This window comes from Dryobates pubescens, chromosome 20 (assembly GCF_014839835.1).
Source record: "Dryobates pubescens isolate bDryPub1 chromosome 20, bDryPub1.pri, whole genome shotgun sequence".
Classification (NCBI taxonomy): Eukaryota; Metazoa; Chordata; class Aves; order Piciformes; family Picidae; genus Dryobates; species Dryobates pubescens.
Genome location: NC_071631.1, coordinates 17220521 through 17233432, shown reverse-complemented (window position 1 = coordinate 17233432; position 12912 = coordinate 17220521). Strand labels below are relative to the sequence as shown.

The 12912-nt window shown below is 55.3% G+C and overlaps 2 protein-coding genes and 1 long non-coding RNA gene across 3 annotated transcripts; 2 read left to right on the top strand and 1 right to left on the bottom strand.

Annotated features, from left to right (window-relative positions):
- Positions 1–791: 791 nt before the first annotated feature.
- Positions 792–5487, top strand: LOC128898245 (uncharacterized). The gene is made up of 14 exons (XM_054171103.1): positions 792–888; positions 1031–1207; positions 1430–1537; positions 1621–1693; positions 1831–2020; positions 2071–2116; positions 3037–3095; positions 3202–3237; positions 4231–4283; positions 4559–4691; positions 4782–4978; positions 5194–5239; positions 5316–5381; positions 5455–5487. The coding sequence occupies exons 1-14, from the start codon at positions 792–794 to the stop codon at positions 5485–5487; spliced, it is 1314 nt and encodes a 437-aa protein (XP_054027078.1).
- Positions 5488–5780: 293 nt separating this feature from the next.
- On the top strand, positions 5781–6325 carry LOC128898204 (uncharacterized). Its single transcript, XR_008462736.1, has 3 exons — positions 5781–5843; positions 5998–6080; positions 6237–6325. It is a non-coding gene; the product is annotated as an uncharacterized LOC128898204 (long non-coding RNA).
- Positions 6326–8119: 1794 nt separating this feature from the next.
- LOC104297918 (histone H3.3A) lies at positions 8120–9927 on the bottom strand. The gene is made up of 4 exons (XM_054170613.1): positions 9798–9927; positions 9171–9312; positions 8935–9088; positions 8120–8836 (listed from the first exon to the last, which is right to left on the bottom strand). Exons 2-4 carry the CDS (start codon positions 9296–9298, stop codon positions 8708–8710), a joined length of 411 nt encoding a protein of 136 aa, XP_054026588.1. The 5' UTR covers positions 9299–9312; positions 9798–9927; the 3' UTR covers positions 8120–8707.
- Between the last annotated feature and the right edge of the window lie 2985 nt (positions 9928–12912).

Sequence of the window (12912 nt, the reverse complement as noted above, 5' to 3'; positions counted from 1 at the left end):
AGCCTCTGCCTCTGTTTTTGATGTATGTGTAGATACATACATGTATGTATACAGATTAATAGGATCATGGAATGGTTTGCTTTGGAAGGACCTGAAAGTTCACCTAGTCCAACCCCCCTGCAGTCAGCAGGGACATCTGCAACTAGAGCAGGTTGCACAGAGACACAATCAGCCTGACCTGGAATGGTTTCAGCACAGGGCATCTACCACCTGTCTGGGAAACCTGGGCCAGTGTCTCACCACCCCACCCTCAATGTAAACAATTTCTTCCTTACATCTAGTCTAAATGTCTTTTCTTTGGAACTGTCACTCCTTGTCCTGTCACTACACTTTCTGCTGCAGTCCCTTCCCATCATTCTCCCCGCATTTAAGTAGCAAAAGGCCACCAGAAGGTCTCCCTGGAGCCTTCTCCAGGCTGAACAGCCGCAACTCTCTCAGCCTCACAGCAGAGGGGTTCCAGCCGTTGGATCATTATTGTGGCCTCCTCTGGCCCTGCTCCAGCAGGTCCATGTCTCTCCTGTTCTGAGGACTCCAGAGCTGGCCCCAGCACTGCAGATGAGTAGCCGAGGGGCAGAATCCTCTTCCTTCACCTGCTGCCCATACTGCTGGCGATCAGCCCAGGACACAGCTGGGTCTGGACGGTGACAGCTCCTGTCCCCACCAGCACCCCCGAGTCCTCTACAGTGCCCACTCATCTCCCAGCCTGTGCTTGTGCTTGGGGTTGCCTGACCCAGCTGCTGGACCTTGCCCTTGGCCGTGCTGTACCTCACGAGGTTCACACTCATACGCCGATGTACTGTACCTGTGTGGACATACACAGACATACACACAGTGCCGGCCCGTACAGCGATGCCAGCCGGGCGATGCCAGCCGCAGCAGAGGAGGCAGGTAGGTAGGTGGGTAGGTGTGAGCCAGTAGTTCTCCCCCGCCTCCTCCCCGGGGCCCGGCACCTCCGCTCCCGGGGGCGGGGCCCGTCCCGGTTCCCGGTTCCTGGCCGGCTACCTCCGCGGGACGCCCGGCACGGTGTAAGAGCCCATGGCCAGAAAGGAGCCGCTGCTGAGCGTCCTCAAAGGTAAGCTCGGGCGCCCCGGGGCCGGTACCCGCTTCCTCCGGCAGCTCTCGCCCGGGGACCGGCCCCTAGTTGCACCGACGGCGGGACCGGTCCGGGGGCTGCCGTGGCAGGGCCAGTCCCGCCGCCTGCCCGAGTGTTTGCACCTGCGCTGCTGCCCCTGACCTTGGCTGTGAGGAAGTTTAACCTGAGTTTGTGCCCGGTGGGGCTGCGGGCAGCCGTCGTGGGTCGCTTCCTGCCCAGGTGTGGCTCCTCTCCTGCTGCATCAGTGACCCACCCTGAGGCCGCGCACAGAACTGTTCCTGTGGGTGCTTCCCTTTGGGGGGTCACCCATGGGTGCCCATGCTCCCCTCACTGCAGGTGGGGTGCTGCGGCTGCGGGAGGTCGGGGGACCCTGTACAGACACCTCGCCACACCTCGCCTCGCTCTGCCAGCTGTTGGAGAACATCCTGCGCAAGGGGCTCCGGCGTGAGTGTGTCCTTCATGCCTGGGCAGGGGGTGGCAGTGTCCCAGTGCCTGTGACAGAGCCTTGCACTGCTTTTCTCCCACAGAGCCAGCGTGGGGCTTCAGGAGACGGGATTACTGGCACTGGCTGGAGCAGCTTCCCACGGGGGGTACTGGCAGGTGAGTGGCACCTAGCTGGGCTGGGGATGAGTGCCATGGGTGGCACTCACTGCAATGTGCTCATCCCAAAGGCCCCAGGTGCAGGGAGGATGCTCTCAAAGTTTCAGCCCTGAGCTGTTTCCCTTTTCCCCAAACAGGCCAAGCCCCCTCTCCATCAGCGTCCAGCAAGCAGGTGGCTGTGAGAAGGTGCAGACAGCGCAGGGCCGTGGGCGGTACTTTCTGCGCTTGGCCCTGCAGGAGAAGGTGCTGGCAGTGGCCATCAGGGAGCTGGCACAGACTCCCAAGCTCCTGGAGGTGCAGCACGTGGTGGGGAGCCAATACCCATGGGTGATGAGCAGCGAAACAGTCTCTTAACGGTGGCATTTCTCTCTTTTCAGTTTTATGATCCAGCGAGCTCCATCCTCGGCAATGAAGAACTGCTGGGTAAGATGGTGGCTCCTCCAAGGTGGGATGTAACCTGCCCTGGGGCAGCTGTCATGGGTGTCATGGCACTGTGCTGCTGGCCAGGGGAGGAAGGGAAATAGACCACTGTGATTTTTCATTTTTTTTTAAGCCAAAATTAATGGTACAACCTCAACAGGCTGCCGCAGTGATGGAGAAAGAGGTGTAAATATTTAAACACTGAATCTGTCTAAGGTTGGTTTTAGTGTCATGGGATAGGAAAATTGCTTCTGAAGTGTCTTCTGTGTTATTTCTTCCTATCAAGGCTACTGGCTGAAGCAGAGCCAGCAGTCTGGATCTCAGGTGGCCAGGCCCAGCTGTGGTCCTGTGCGAGGGGTTACACAGGGGGTTTGCTGCTTTAAATAGCTGTGTTGCCTTGACAAGGCTGCACCACTCCATCCACAGCTGTGCTCCTTGTGGGGAGGCAGGCCAGGGTGAAAGCCTTTAATCTCCTGATTATGATAAATAACCTCATGTTAAACCTGTACCTAGATGGCTTATAAATCACCCATGCTGCTGGTGCATGAGCAGACTGCAGATCTCTGTCACTGTAACTGCCAGGCTTGCACAGGAGAGCCTGGGTAGCTCTGCTTTGCATTTAGGGGAAGAAATGGAGAGAAAGTTGCACATCAGCAGCATTTGCTGTGAGCTTTGGTCTGAATTTAGGGAAATGGGTATCAAGCCACAGCTCTTCTCTCCCTGTGCTGGCAGCAGGAGCCTGGGATGACCCCCCAGCAGCAGCCTGGGTGCTGCAGTGCTGGGATACTCTTAAGGCCTTGCTCCCCAGGGCTCATTAGTTACACCAAAAAGGGCTTTACTCGGCCCTCTGCCATGGCCCTGTGAGGCTGTGGCAGCCGGGATCTCAGCAGGGACACCACCACTCCATCCTCATGTCTCTGCAGAGCCTTTCCTCTCGCTGCTGCTGGTGCTGACAGAGATGGATTTCTCCCTGGACCTGCAGGTACAGTGACAAATCAGGGTGGTGGTGGCTGGCACATGGCTGCCAGCACGGGGCCTTGGTTCCTTTCTTGCCAGCACCCATGGTGCTGACACTCCTTTGTTTGCAGAATTGCAGCTTCTTGGATGAGAGCTGGCTGCTGCCGGTAAGAGCTCTCCCTGGAGCCATCCTTCTGCCACCTGGCCCTCAGTGAAGTCAAAGAAGGAAGGCAGGAAAGGATTTGATGGGGAGGGATTGCCATGCAGTTCTCCACCTAGCTACAGCGGGGGCTGGGCTGTCTCAGGTTGCCCAGCGTGAACAGAGCCACCTCTGCCACCCAGGCTGGATCCTGCCCGGTGCCTGCTGATCCCAGCATTCCTGGGAGTAAACCCAAGCAGCTTCCTGTTCTCTATTCCCTGATTTCTTGCCCTCAAATCCCCACTTCCCTGGTCTGACACAGATTAAGCTGATTTTACTATTAGCTTTGCTGGGTAAAATACCAGTGCAGGCACTGGGAACAGCAGGGATGCCTTTGCAAAAGGAAGAGCATCTCTTGGCTGCCTTTTGAACCCCAAAGAGTTGTGTCCCCCCCAAAAAAAAAAAACAACAAAAAAGTGAAGGCAGCTTTGGGGCTGGCTGTGGTGTGTGCTGAGCCATGGTGCTGCTGCAGAGGCTGAGACCCCACTGGCTTTGGGGCATTTCTAACAGCAAGAGCTCCTGGCTGAGCTGGCTGCTCCCGGGTCCCTGGCTAATGCGATGTGACAGTAAGTGCTGCTGCAAATGGCAGTGGCTTCAGGGAGGGGTAGCAGCTCTCCCCCAGCTGCGTGGGGATGCGTGGGGCAAAGCAGGAGGGCTCATGGCTGAGTTAAGGGTTTACCTGCTGCTTTGTCCATCCCATCCATTTAGCAGGTTTGTCCCTCTGGGGTCTGAGCATAGCCAAATCCCGAGAGCAAACAAGGGACAAGCAGCTGCTGATAAGCTCAGCCCAGCATGAGGCACTGGGGACTGGCCTCTCTCCAGCTTATGAAGCCCTTGTTTGCCATCAGAGCCAGAAATTATCTAGGGCAGGGGCTCCCCATCCTCCCCCTCATCCTAGTCATGTTCTTTTGGCATCCTGTGGCCATTGCCAGAGCCACTGTCACCTGTCACTCTCTTCCAGGTGTGCATCACCTATGAGATGGTCCCATGCCACACACTGGGAATGGTGCTCAGGTAGGAGCTCTTGATCCTCCTTTCCACTGTCCAGTGAGATCTGGACACAGTGACACTCAACCCCCACGAGAAAGGGGGGATAAATGCCCTGCTGAGGGTATCGGGGCTGTCTTGGGTGCTTTTCTCCCTGTCAGCATGGATTTGCTGGTACCTGTACTCTGTGGATGCCTTTTCCCTGCCTCTGTGTGTCAGTGAAACATTGCTGATGGTACAGAAAGGTTGGCAGAGCCAAGCTGTGTCCGCAGGGCTGAGCAAGGGCTTGACTGCATCCCCAGGTACGTGGATGGCCGAGTCTTTGTCACCGAGGTGCTCCCTGGCAGCCAGGCAGAGGTGGATGAGGTGGTGTTGGCTGGTGACATCCTTGACGAGATCAATGGCTGCTCGCTGAGAAACGCCCACAGTGGGCAGGTGGGTGGGCAGGGAGGGCTGGGTCATCCCTTCCATTTTCCCCTCTCCTGCTCCCCATCCTTCCCTCTGCTCCCCCTGTCATCCCTCCAGGCTGGGGCTGTGCTGCAGAAGCTGAAGGGACAACCACTCAGCCTCCGCCTGCTGCGATGGCAGTGGCATGACGGGGAGGTCTATGAGCCACTGCTGCCCTACCTGAAGGTCCTGAAGCAGAAGGAGCCCAGGTTCCAGCTCCAGCGCAGCCCCCGGCGCAGGGGCAAGGAGGAGCCACAGCAGCTGCAGGGGGGCAGGTGGGTCCAACACCACTGGGAGCCCCTGTGCAGGGACTGCCAGCATCAGGGCAGCCCCATGGCCATGCTATCCCTGGGCTTCTCTCAAGGCTGTTGGGACAAAGCTGCCCTCAGCCTGGGGACAGCAGGAAGCTGTGAGCAGCTTCCCCTGCAAAGAGCAGGAAGAGGATGTGTGGGGTCCTTGCTCTGATGCCCCCAAGCCCTCTTGTTCCCAGGCTGCTCTACAAGCTGCGGTACCTTGGCCAGACCAGCGTTGGGAAGGTGAGAGAAGTGCCTGGGGGTGAATTGTCTGTGTTTCTTTTCACGTACCCATTCCCTTCCTCCCATTCCATTTCAGTATGGTGGCAAAGAGGTGCTGGCCCGTGCCATCCCTGCTGTGCTGGAGAGGCACTCACCAGTGCAGGTGAGGTTTGCTTGGCCTGGCTGAATATTCAATGTCTCCCACCCCTGTGGGTTTGTTTTTTTCTGGTTGGAAGCATCTCTGCAGCCAGATTGGGAAAGTGCATTAAGGGAGGAAAAACATCACCAGCAGCAGGAAGGCACTTGGAAAACTGTAGTGAGGCTGAGCCTGATCCCAGGGGTGCTTTAAGGCCCAGGTCGCTATAGCTTGAGCCTTAGAGGAGGGTTGTTTGTGAACAGATTCAAGCACAGAGGCACTGAGTGATGAAAACCAGGCAGCACAGAGACAACTTGGCTGTGCTTCACCACCTCTGCTTTTGAATAGTCTCTCCCTTGTAAGCATCTTATTGAAAATAGAGATCAGACTCTGATGATTTGGGCTTACCCCTTCATCCCCCCCCTTCAGGAGGTTTTATTTGATGTGAAAGAAGCAGAAGTCCTTGTACAGGAGAAGAATTCTTCCAGGGTAAGCGAGTGGCAAGCAAGGGTCTGGCTGCCTCCTGATCTCATGGCACAGGGAGCCCCGCTGGAGGGCTCCTGGGGCCACCCCAAACCAGGAATGGGGGGGGCAGAGCCTGACCAGAGCCTCCAACACCATCTCCCTCCTGTCCTCTGCGCAGCTCCTGTGCCACTACCCCTACCCCACCATCTCCTGCGTGGGACGCTGCACAGACAGCAGCAATTTATTTGGCTTCTGCGTGGCGTAAGTGCTGCCTGTGGCTGCTGAGATCTAGAGGGACATGGAACACAAACAAGTGATTTCCAGCCCAGCTGCAGGGTCTCTGGTGTGGTTACAAGCCAGGGCTGGGCTTCCAGCGCCACGCGCTCTGCTGCCTAACGTTCGCAGTTCCATTTTTAGCGCTTCCCCGGAGAGCCCTGATGGGAGCACGTTCGACTGCCTGGTGTTTGCATCCCGCTCCGAGCAAGAATGTGAGGAAATCATCAGGAGAATCGGTAAGGGAATGGCTTATGCCTTCAGGTAGCATCACAGGGGGGATCATGGAACACCAAGGATTGCTGCTGCTCTGGTCCACCATAGGCAAGAGCTGACTTAATGTCTTCTTGTTGAGGTTACTGAGATGAATGGAGCCTTTGATAGAGGTTTGTGGTGGTTTTGTCTTGCATGCTTGGGTTTGATTTTATTTTTTTTCCTTAAGAAACTGCTAGACAGGGATTTTTATTTTAAGCAACAGCTTCTGGGCATACCCAGATGGTTCATTGTTTCCACCAGGACCTTGGAGGAAACGTTTTCGAGGGATGTTATTTTAAAACATACTTTTCCTGCAGGAGCTCAGCCTGCTCCTGCAGTTCAGCACCAGATCAAACATTCCCAACTCACAGGGCTTGGGGGGTCACCAAGGAAAGCTTCATGGGGTTTTTTTTTGTGGGGACATCCCTGCCATGTGTCGCCTTGTCAGGCTCTACCCCTCAGGACAGACCTGCAGGGATCAAGTCGCATCAGCTCAGTTTGAGATGATGTTGGCTTTGCTCCAGGCCTTTAGAGCAATTAAGTTTTGCAAGGTAGATGCAAAGAGGTCATTTGCACTTAGGAAATACTTATTGAAAGCCTTCTCTGGGCTCCTTTGAGAACATCTTTTAGCAGCCCTGGTAACAGCAGGGAGTGGGGGCCGTGTGCTGGGCATGGTATAGGACAGGAGTGTGAGGAAGGTTTTCAGGAGCTGGGAGCTAAGCAGCTTCTGTTCCTCCAGCTGCAGGCTTTAAGCACACAGAGTGGTTTGTGTGATAAAGGAGCCCTGGCTCCAGCCCTGAGGTTGTCCAGCAGCACCCCACCTGCCATGGGCCGACCCCCAGGGAGCAGGAGCCAGGACAGTGGTTGGACTTGGCTGTGGAAGGAAGTGCTGTGAATGTGGCCAGTCTGCAATGCTGCAAGAGCAGCGCGAAATGGCGGTGGCTCTGCTCCAGACCAGGGCTGCTCTGCTTCCCAAATGTCACTTCTGCCACCTTTCATTTCATGGAAATAAATCCAGATGAGCTGGTTGAGCTGCTTCCCTGTGCTTCTCTCCTGCCTCACTAGTGGAGCCTGTTCTGGAAGAGGAGGCCTGGCAATTCAATTTACATCTTGATTACCTGTTTCAGATGTAGTCTGAGCAGCTCCTCTCCACCACAACCCAAGGAGGCAGCGCTGCTCCCAGAAGAAACCAGCCCTGTCTTAGCCCCCAGAGCTCCCAAGCAAAGGCGCAAGTATAATCCTGCCTCATCAAAAAAAGCTTAGATGGGAAATGAGTCTTACCCCACACCCATCCAGCTGCTCAGCAGCCCATATGCTCTCAGGCTGTGTAATGAGCTTCTCCCCAGCACTGGCTGCTGTTATTAACCAGGGCTTAGTCATATGGACAGGTCCCACAGACTCCCCCACACCTCCACTCAAGACACCACTCCAGTTTTGCTTCAGGCAGGACCAGTCACACCACCACACACTTCCCCCTGTGTCTACTGGAAAGAAGAAAAAACCTTAGTCATAAAGCTGCACACTTCACAAAAACAAAGATCCCCTAACCCAAGGTTGGAGCTTAGGTTCCTTCTCTGCTCCATGCTGCAGGGCTCAGCTCTCCCTGGCCCCTTGCAAAAACGCTCCAAAGATGGCCAGGGCGAGTTTCTCCATGCTGTTAGCATACCAAGTTAAGTTGCCACAGCAGCAGTTCCAGGGCACCTAGGAAGAGTCAGGAGGAGAAAGCAGCTTCTTCAAGCCCATCCCAACCAAACGACAAAGAGTCCTCCACATGTGAATGTAAAACATTTAATTTAAAAATGTTGACACTACAATATATAAAATAGCTATTATAAATGCACATAGTGTATTCTATAGCTGCCAGGTTTACTTTTTTTTCTTTTTTTTTTTTAGGAAACTGTAAGTTACACTGTGGTTAAGACTTGTAGCTTCACCCTCCGAGAAAGTCCACATTTGATCACAGTGATGTATGGTCAGACTAACAGCCCCAATTGTTAAACACTTGGATCAAGTCATAACCAGTTTTATTGCAAAAGGACCCTGTACACATTTATATCGATTCTAGTACCTTACAAGTTTAGCTACCCAACAAGTCATTAACATACAGAAACATGCATGAGAAGCAAGAAAGATCACCCATCCCTTCTGCATATTAGCAACTTGTCACTCCTGAGCACCGAGGCTCAACATCACTGAGGTTTATGTGAACAGTCACTTTTAGCATTCATCCTGAGTGAAAGATGGAATGACTTAAGTACAAATGCAACATATTATAAACAATTTCTTACAAAAAAAGTCACAAATTAAAACCAAAGTATTTTACAGAATTTACTACAAAACACCATAAAAACAGCCTTCACTTAAGCCCTCTCTCCCCGTATCCTGCGAGCCAACTGGATATCTTTGGGCATGATGGTGACTCTCTTGGCATGGATGGCGCACAGGTTTGTATCTTCAAACAGACCCACCAGATATGCTTCGCTGGCCTCCTGTTTCAAGAGCACAAGAAGAAATGTCGTTAGAAACCCTCAGCGAAGCAGGCTCGGCGCCGCGAGTGCCGAGGCCCAGGCAGGCCGCTAGCCAATACCTGCAGCGCACCGATGGCTGCACTCTGGAACCTCAAGTCTGTTTTGAAATCCTGGGCGATTTCCCTGACCAGCCGCTGGAAGGGCAGCTTGCGGATCAGCAGCTCAGTGGATTTCTGGTAGCGACGAATCTCACGGAGGGCGACAGTGCCTGGCCTGGGTGGAGGAGGAAGGAGGGAGCGGGTGAGCCGGCGCCGGAGCTGCGGCGGGCAGGGCCGTGCCGTGCCGGAGGCCTTACCTGTAGCGGTGAGGCTTCTTGACGCCACCAGTAGAGGGAGCGCTTTTCCGAGCCGCCTTAGTAGCCAGCTGCTTACGGGGAGCCTTCCCCCCAGTGGACTTGCGGGCGGTCTGCTTTGTACGGGCCATTTTTCTTCACTTACCTACGGAAACAGCCACGCGTCAACACGGGGCCCAGGCTCGCCCCATCCACGCAGCAGCACGACCCGGTGTGCCCCATCACCCCCCCTCACCCCCCGCCAAGCCCGTCCAAACCCCTGAACTCCGAGAAGCGGCAGATGTCGGCGAGCTTGTCCCCCTCCCCCGCCGCTGAGGCGGGCAGGCGGCCAGCGGCTTCCCCCGGGAGGGGGAGGAGGAGTCACGGTTCCCCCCTCCGCCCCCGCTTCACGGCCCAACCGATCCCCACCCTTCCCGGGGGAAGCGGACTGAGTCACGCCGCCTCCTGCTTCCTCCAGGGCCGCCCGAGGAATGGGGGAGGGAAGGAAAGAGGGGGATGGGAACGTGCCGTGACTCGGGGCACGTAGGCAAGGCCCGGCCTGTCCGCCAGGCTTCAAGAGACAACAAGGCCATCAACGACTGCCCGGCACCCCCACCCAGCCACGGAACGCGCCCGCCGCCCGCCACTTACCGCTCAGAGAAGAAGAAAGCACCGGTGCCGGTAGCGCTGCGCACCCAAGCCTGCGCTGCTGCCGCTCCCACGACGAGTCCCGCAACCACTCACCCCCTCACTGCGCCCTCCCCGCCGCGGGGACACACATTTTATACCGGGGGCGGCACACGGCGCGGTGACCTCACAATGCCTAGAAGCAGCGCGCCGCAGCATTGGCCGGAACCTCCGCCGGCGCCTTGGCGTCACGACACACAAAGGCCGTGCTTCGGTTCCTCTGCGCTGATTGGGCTCAAGCCTAGCTTTTGATTGGTTCTTAAAGTAAGCGCTTGATTGGGTATTTCCAGGCGAGAAGGGGCCAATCAACGGCGGGCGGGCATTCTGAGCGCTGATTGGACGAAACGGGGCACAGTTTGGATCCTACCCTTTGTTGCAAAGCTCCACAATGGGAAGTCAATAGGAGAGGGGCGAGCTGTGGCGGGGCGCGACGGGTTTCCCCGGGCACCCCCCAGGACAGGCCCCGGTGATCTCCGCCGCCTCCCGGCTCGGCCTCCCACCCGCCACTGAAGCGTCTCTCCTGCTGCCGAGGCGCCTGGTGGGGGATTCTGCGAGCGGTGAGGGCCGGGCTAGGATGCGGGGCCGCTCGGGGGAGCGGTGGGTCCCGTCCCCGTCCGTCTCCTCCTCCCCCCCCCCCCCCTCCCCCCGCTCGCCTTTCCCGAGCGGCGGCTCTCGGGCAAGGTCGCGAACACGGCGGAAGGTGGGGGTGGGTGACGCGGGCCCCATCCCGGTGTGCTCAGGGCCCGCGTCACTCCCCTTACCCTCGCCGCCTTCGCAAGTGTTGGTGGGGGCGAGTGAAGCCCCCCGCAGAGCAGCGCCGCTGATACTTCGTGCCTTGGCAGTGGACTGGGATTTAGACTTCACGAACCTACTGGTCTGTGACTAGTCCCCCTCCAGAAGTCTGACCTTTGGTCCCGGAAAGGCCCGCATGGGCTCTGTGCCTGCCCTGGGAGCAGGGAGGGGTTGAGTGTGAGTCCCTCTGTGCCTGTCATCCCCAAATTCCACCGATTTTGTGTGTTGCCGTCGATGCTAAAGCAAATTTCAAAGTTTCATTGGAAGTGGAAAGCAGAATCCGTGTTCCTTGTTGGTAGCGTCTAGAAAGATAAATAACAATGAAATAAAAAGGACTGGGTTTTGAGGGAAGTTTCTGCCTTAAAAGTTGTACCTTGCTATTTATTTATTACTTCATCGTATTTGCAGCAATTGCTGGAAGCAGAGGCAGGTCCCTGCCCCCATGGGAAGGGGGAATCGGGTACTATGATCAGGAAGAACAGGTCCCAAATGCCCTGCAGTTGTAGCACAATATACAGCAGACGCCTTCGTAACAACCGCTCCTGAAGGTATCCCTCAGCTCCCCAAACTGGAGCACAGCTGTAATCGTGCAGACTTTGCATGAGGTTTTGCATCCTCCCCAGAAGGTGAAATTCACTTGGGGCCAACACCCAGCACGGTGGGAGCGTTGCTTCTGCTCCGATAAAGTCAAGCAAACGTGTGCCAACATGGTGCGACAGGACTGTCACGTGTGCCCAGGCCGGGGCTGCCAGAGGGACCTCATCTCCTGCACCTCTCCTCTGCCTCTGGTCCACATCTTCAGGTTATTTTTTGCTCTCTCATAAAGGAAAATGTTAATTACTTATTGGAGACTAGCTGTGTATCAGTGGAATGACTTGGGAGGTGTTGGTAAACAATCATTTGCATTGTGCGTGCTTTGGAAATCAGGTAGAGAGGTTCCCTTTCATCTGAGTTATCCATGCTCAGGAAGAAGGAATCTGATGGCAAAAGTGTATGCTTGAAATTTGTCCTTTTTAAAGAGTGTGCTTCACTGTCACTGATGCTGGCAGAGCAGGGCCTAACCTTTGTTGACAGGAGCCGAGAGGCTCCCTGGTCATTTCCTTTCCCGTGTTCTCTAGTGTCAAGGGTCAGGGCTGGGCCAGTCACTAAACAAGTGACAGAAGCTCTATTAACCCTTCTCCTCCTAACTCAAGCCAGGAGACAGAGCACTGTCAGCTTACACTTCTCATTTCAGTCATACTTCTATTTCTACCTCTCTTTGAGGGAGAGATGTGTATCCTGTTGGATGAAACAGGCTGAGGTTAAAAAAAAACCACCACAAAGCTGAAGAGGGCAAACGAGCTCACCTTAAGGAGAGGGTAGTAAATGCACCCCAGGCACAAGCACCTGGCATGTCCTAAGCATTCTCCTGTCACTTGTCAGGGCGTGCATGGAGTTGTCATGGCTGTGAAACTAATGAGAATTGGGAAGAGGAAATGGTGTCGGCACTGGATTGTAATGTAAACATCAGTGTACGAGGATCTGAGCCTGTGGTTTCCAAATCCCTGAGCACACGCTGATGGTGTTTCCAGTGTGTGAATTTGGTTTTCCCCTGCAGGCTCATTGCTGGCAGTGAATTTGGGGGGTGGGGGTGGGGAAGGTGGGGATCCAGGTGTAGGTATTAACCAAAACACCTCCACAGGTATTGACTTATGAAAAGTTGTCCTACCTGACCAAGGCTGCAATTACAGTACTCCAGCCTCCCTTGGAGGGTTTGTAGATGATTAAGAAGGTATCAGTATCCTGTGACGTATTCCTGCAAGGGCAGGGGAATAAGCTATTACATCACCCCAGTGAAAGCCTGCCTGCAGTAGCTGCTGAATCAGTGTAAATGAGACTTGGAAAAGTTATTTCCCTCCCCAAAACAGCTGCATGGGCAGCAGGCAGACCCAGCCTGGAAGTTTATTATTAACGTCGTTGGCAGAGTTAAAAGAAGGTGTTTGCCTTATAAATCCTCACTGCCCTCTACCACAGCTGGAGGATCCCAGCAAGGGAAGAGGTCCTGTGTGGAGCCCAAGAGATCAAAGTCCTATTAAAAGAAACTCGTATCATTTCCTCCCCTGGGAGAGAAGTTAATTTATGGAGGAAGCTCTTCACATGGGAATTCAGCTGCTTCCTTGGACACGGTTCCTTCAGGGGGGTATTGTCCCCCCCCGAGGGAGGACAGGGAGCCCCCTGTGATCATCTGACGACCCAGCAGCCAGGGGGTCTTTGGTGTCACCTATTCAGAGGTAGGTTCTTGCGGCTT

Bases quoted from the DNA above. Each gene is read 5' to 3' on its own strand.
- LOC128898245 (XM_054171103.1), top strand. From the start codon at position 792: ATGTACTGTACCTGTGTGGACATACACAGACATACACACAGTGCCGGC. The intron at 889-1,030 runs GTAGGTAGGTGG...GCACGGTGTAAG, and splicing joins AGCCGCAGCAGAGGAGGCAG to AGCCCATGGCCAGAAAGGAG. The intron at 2,021-2,070 runs GTGATGAGCAGC...CTCTCTTTTCAG, and splicing joins TGGGGAGCCAATACCCATGG to TTTTATGATCCAGCGAGCTC.
- LOC104297918 (XM_054170613.1), bottom strand. From the start codon at position 9,298: ATGGCCCGTACAAAGCAGACCGCCCGCAAGTCCACTGGGGGGAAGGCT. The intron at 9,089-9,170 runs GTAAGGCCTCCG...TCCTCCACCCAG, and splicing joins AAGAAGCCTCACCGCTACAG to GCCAGGCACTGTCGCCCTCC. The intron at 8,837-8,934 runs GTATTGGCTAGC...CTCTTGAAACAG, and splicing joins CAGCCATCGGTGCGCTGCAG to GAGGCCAGCGAAGCATATCT.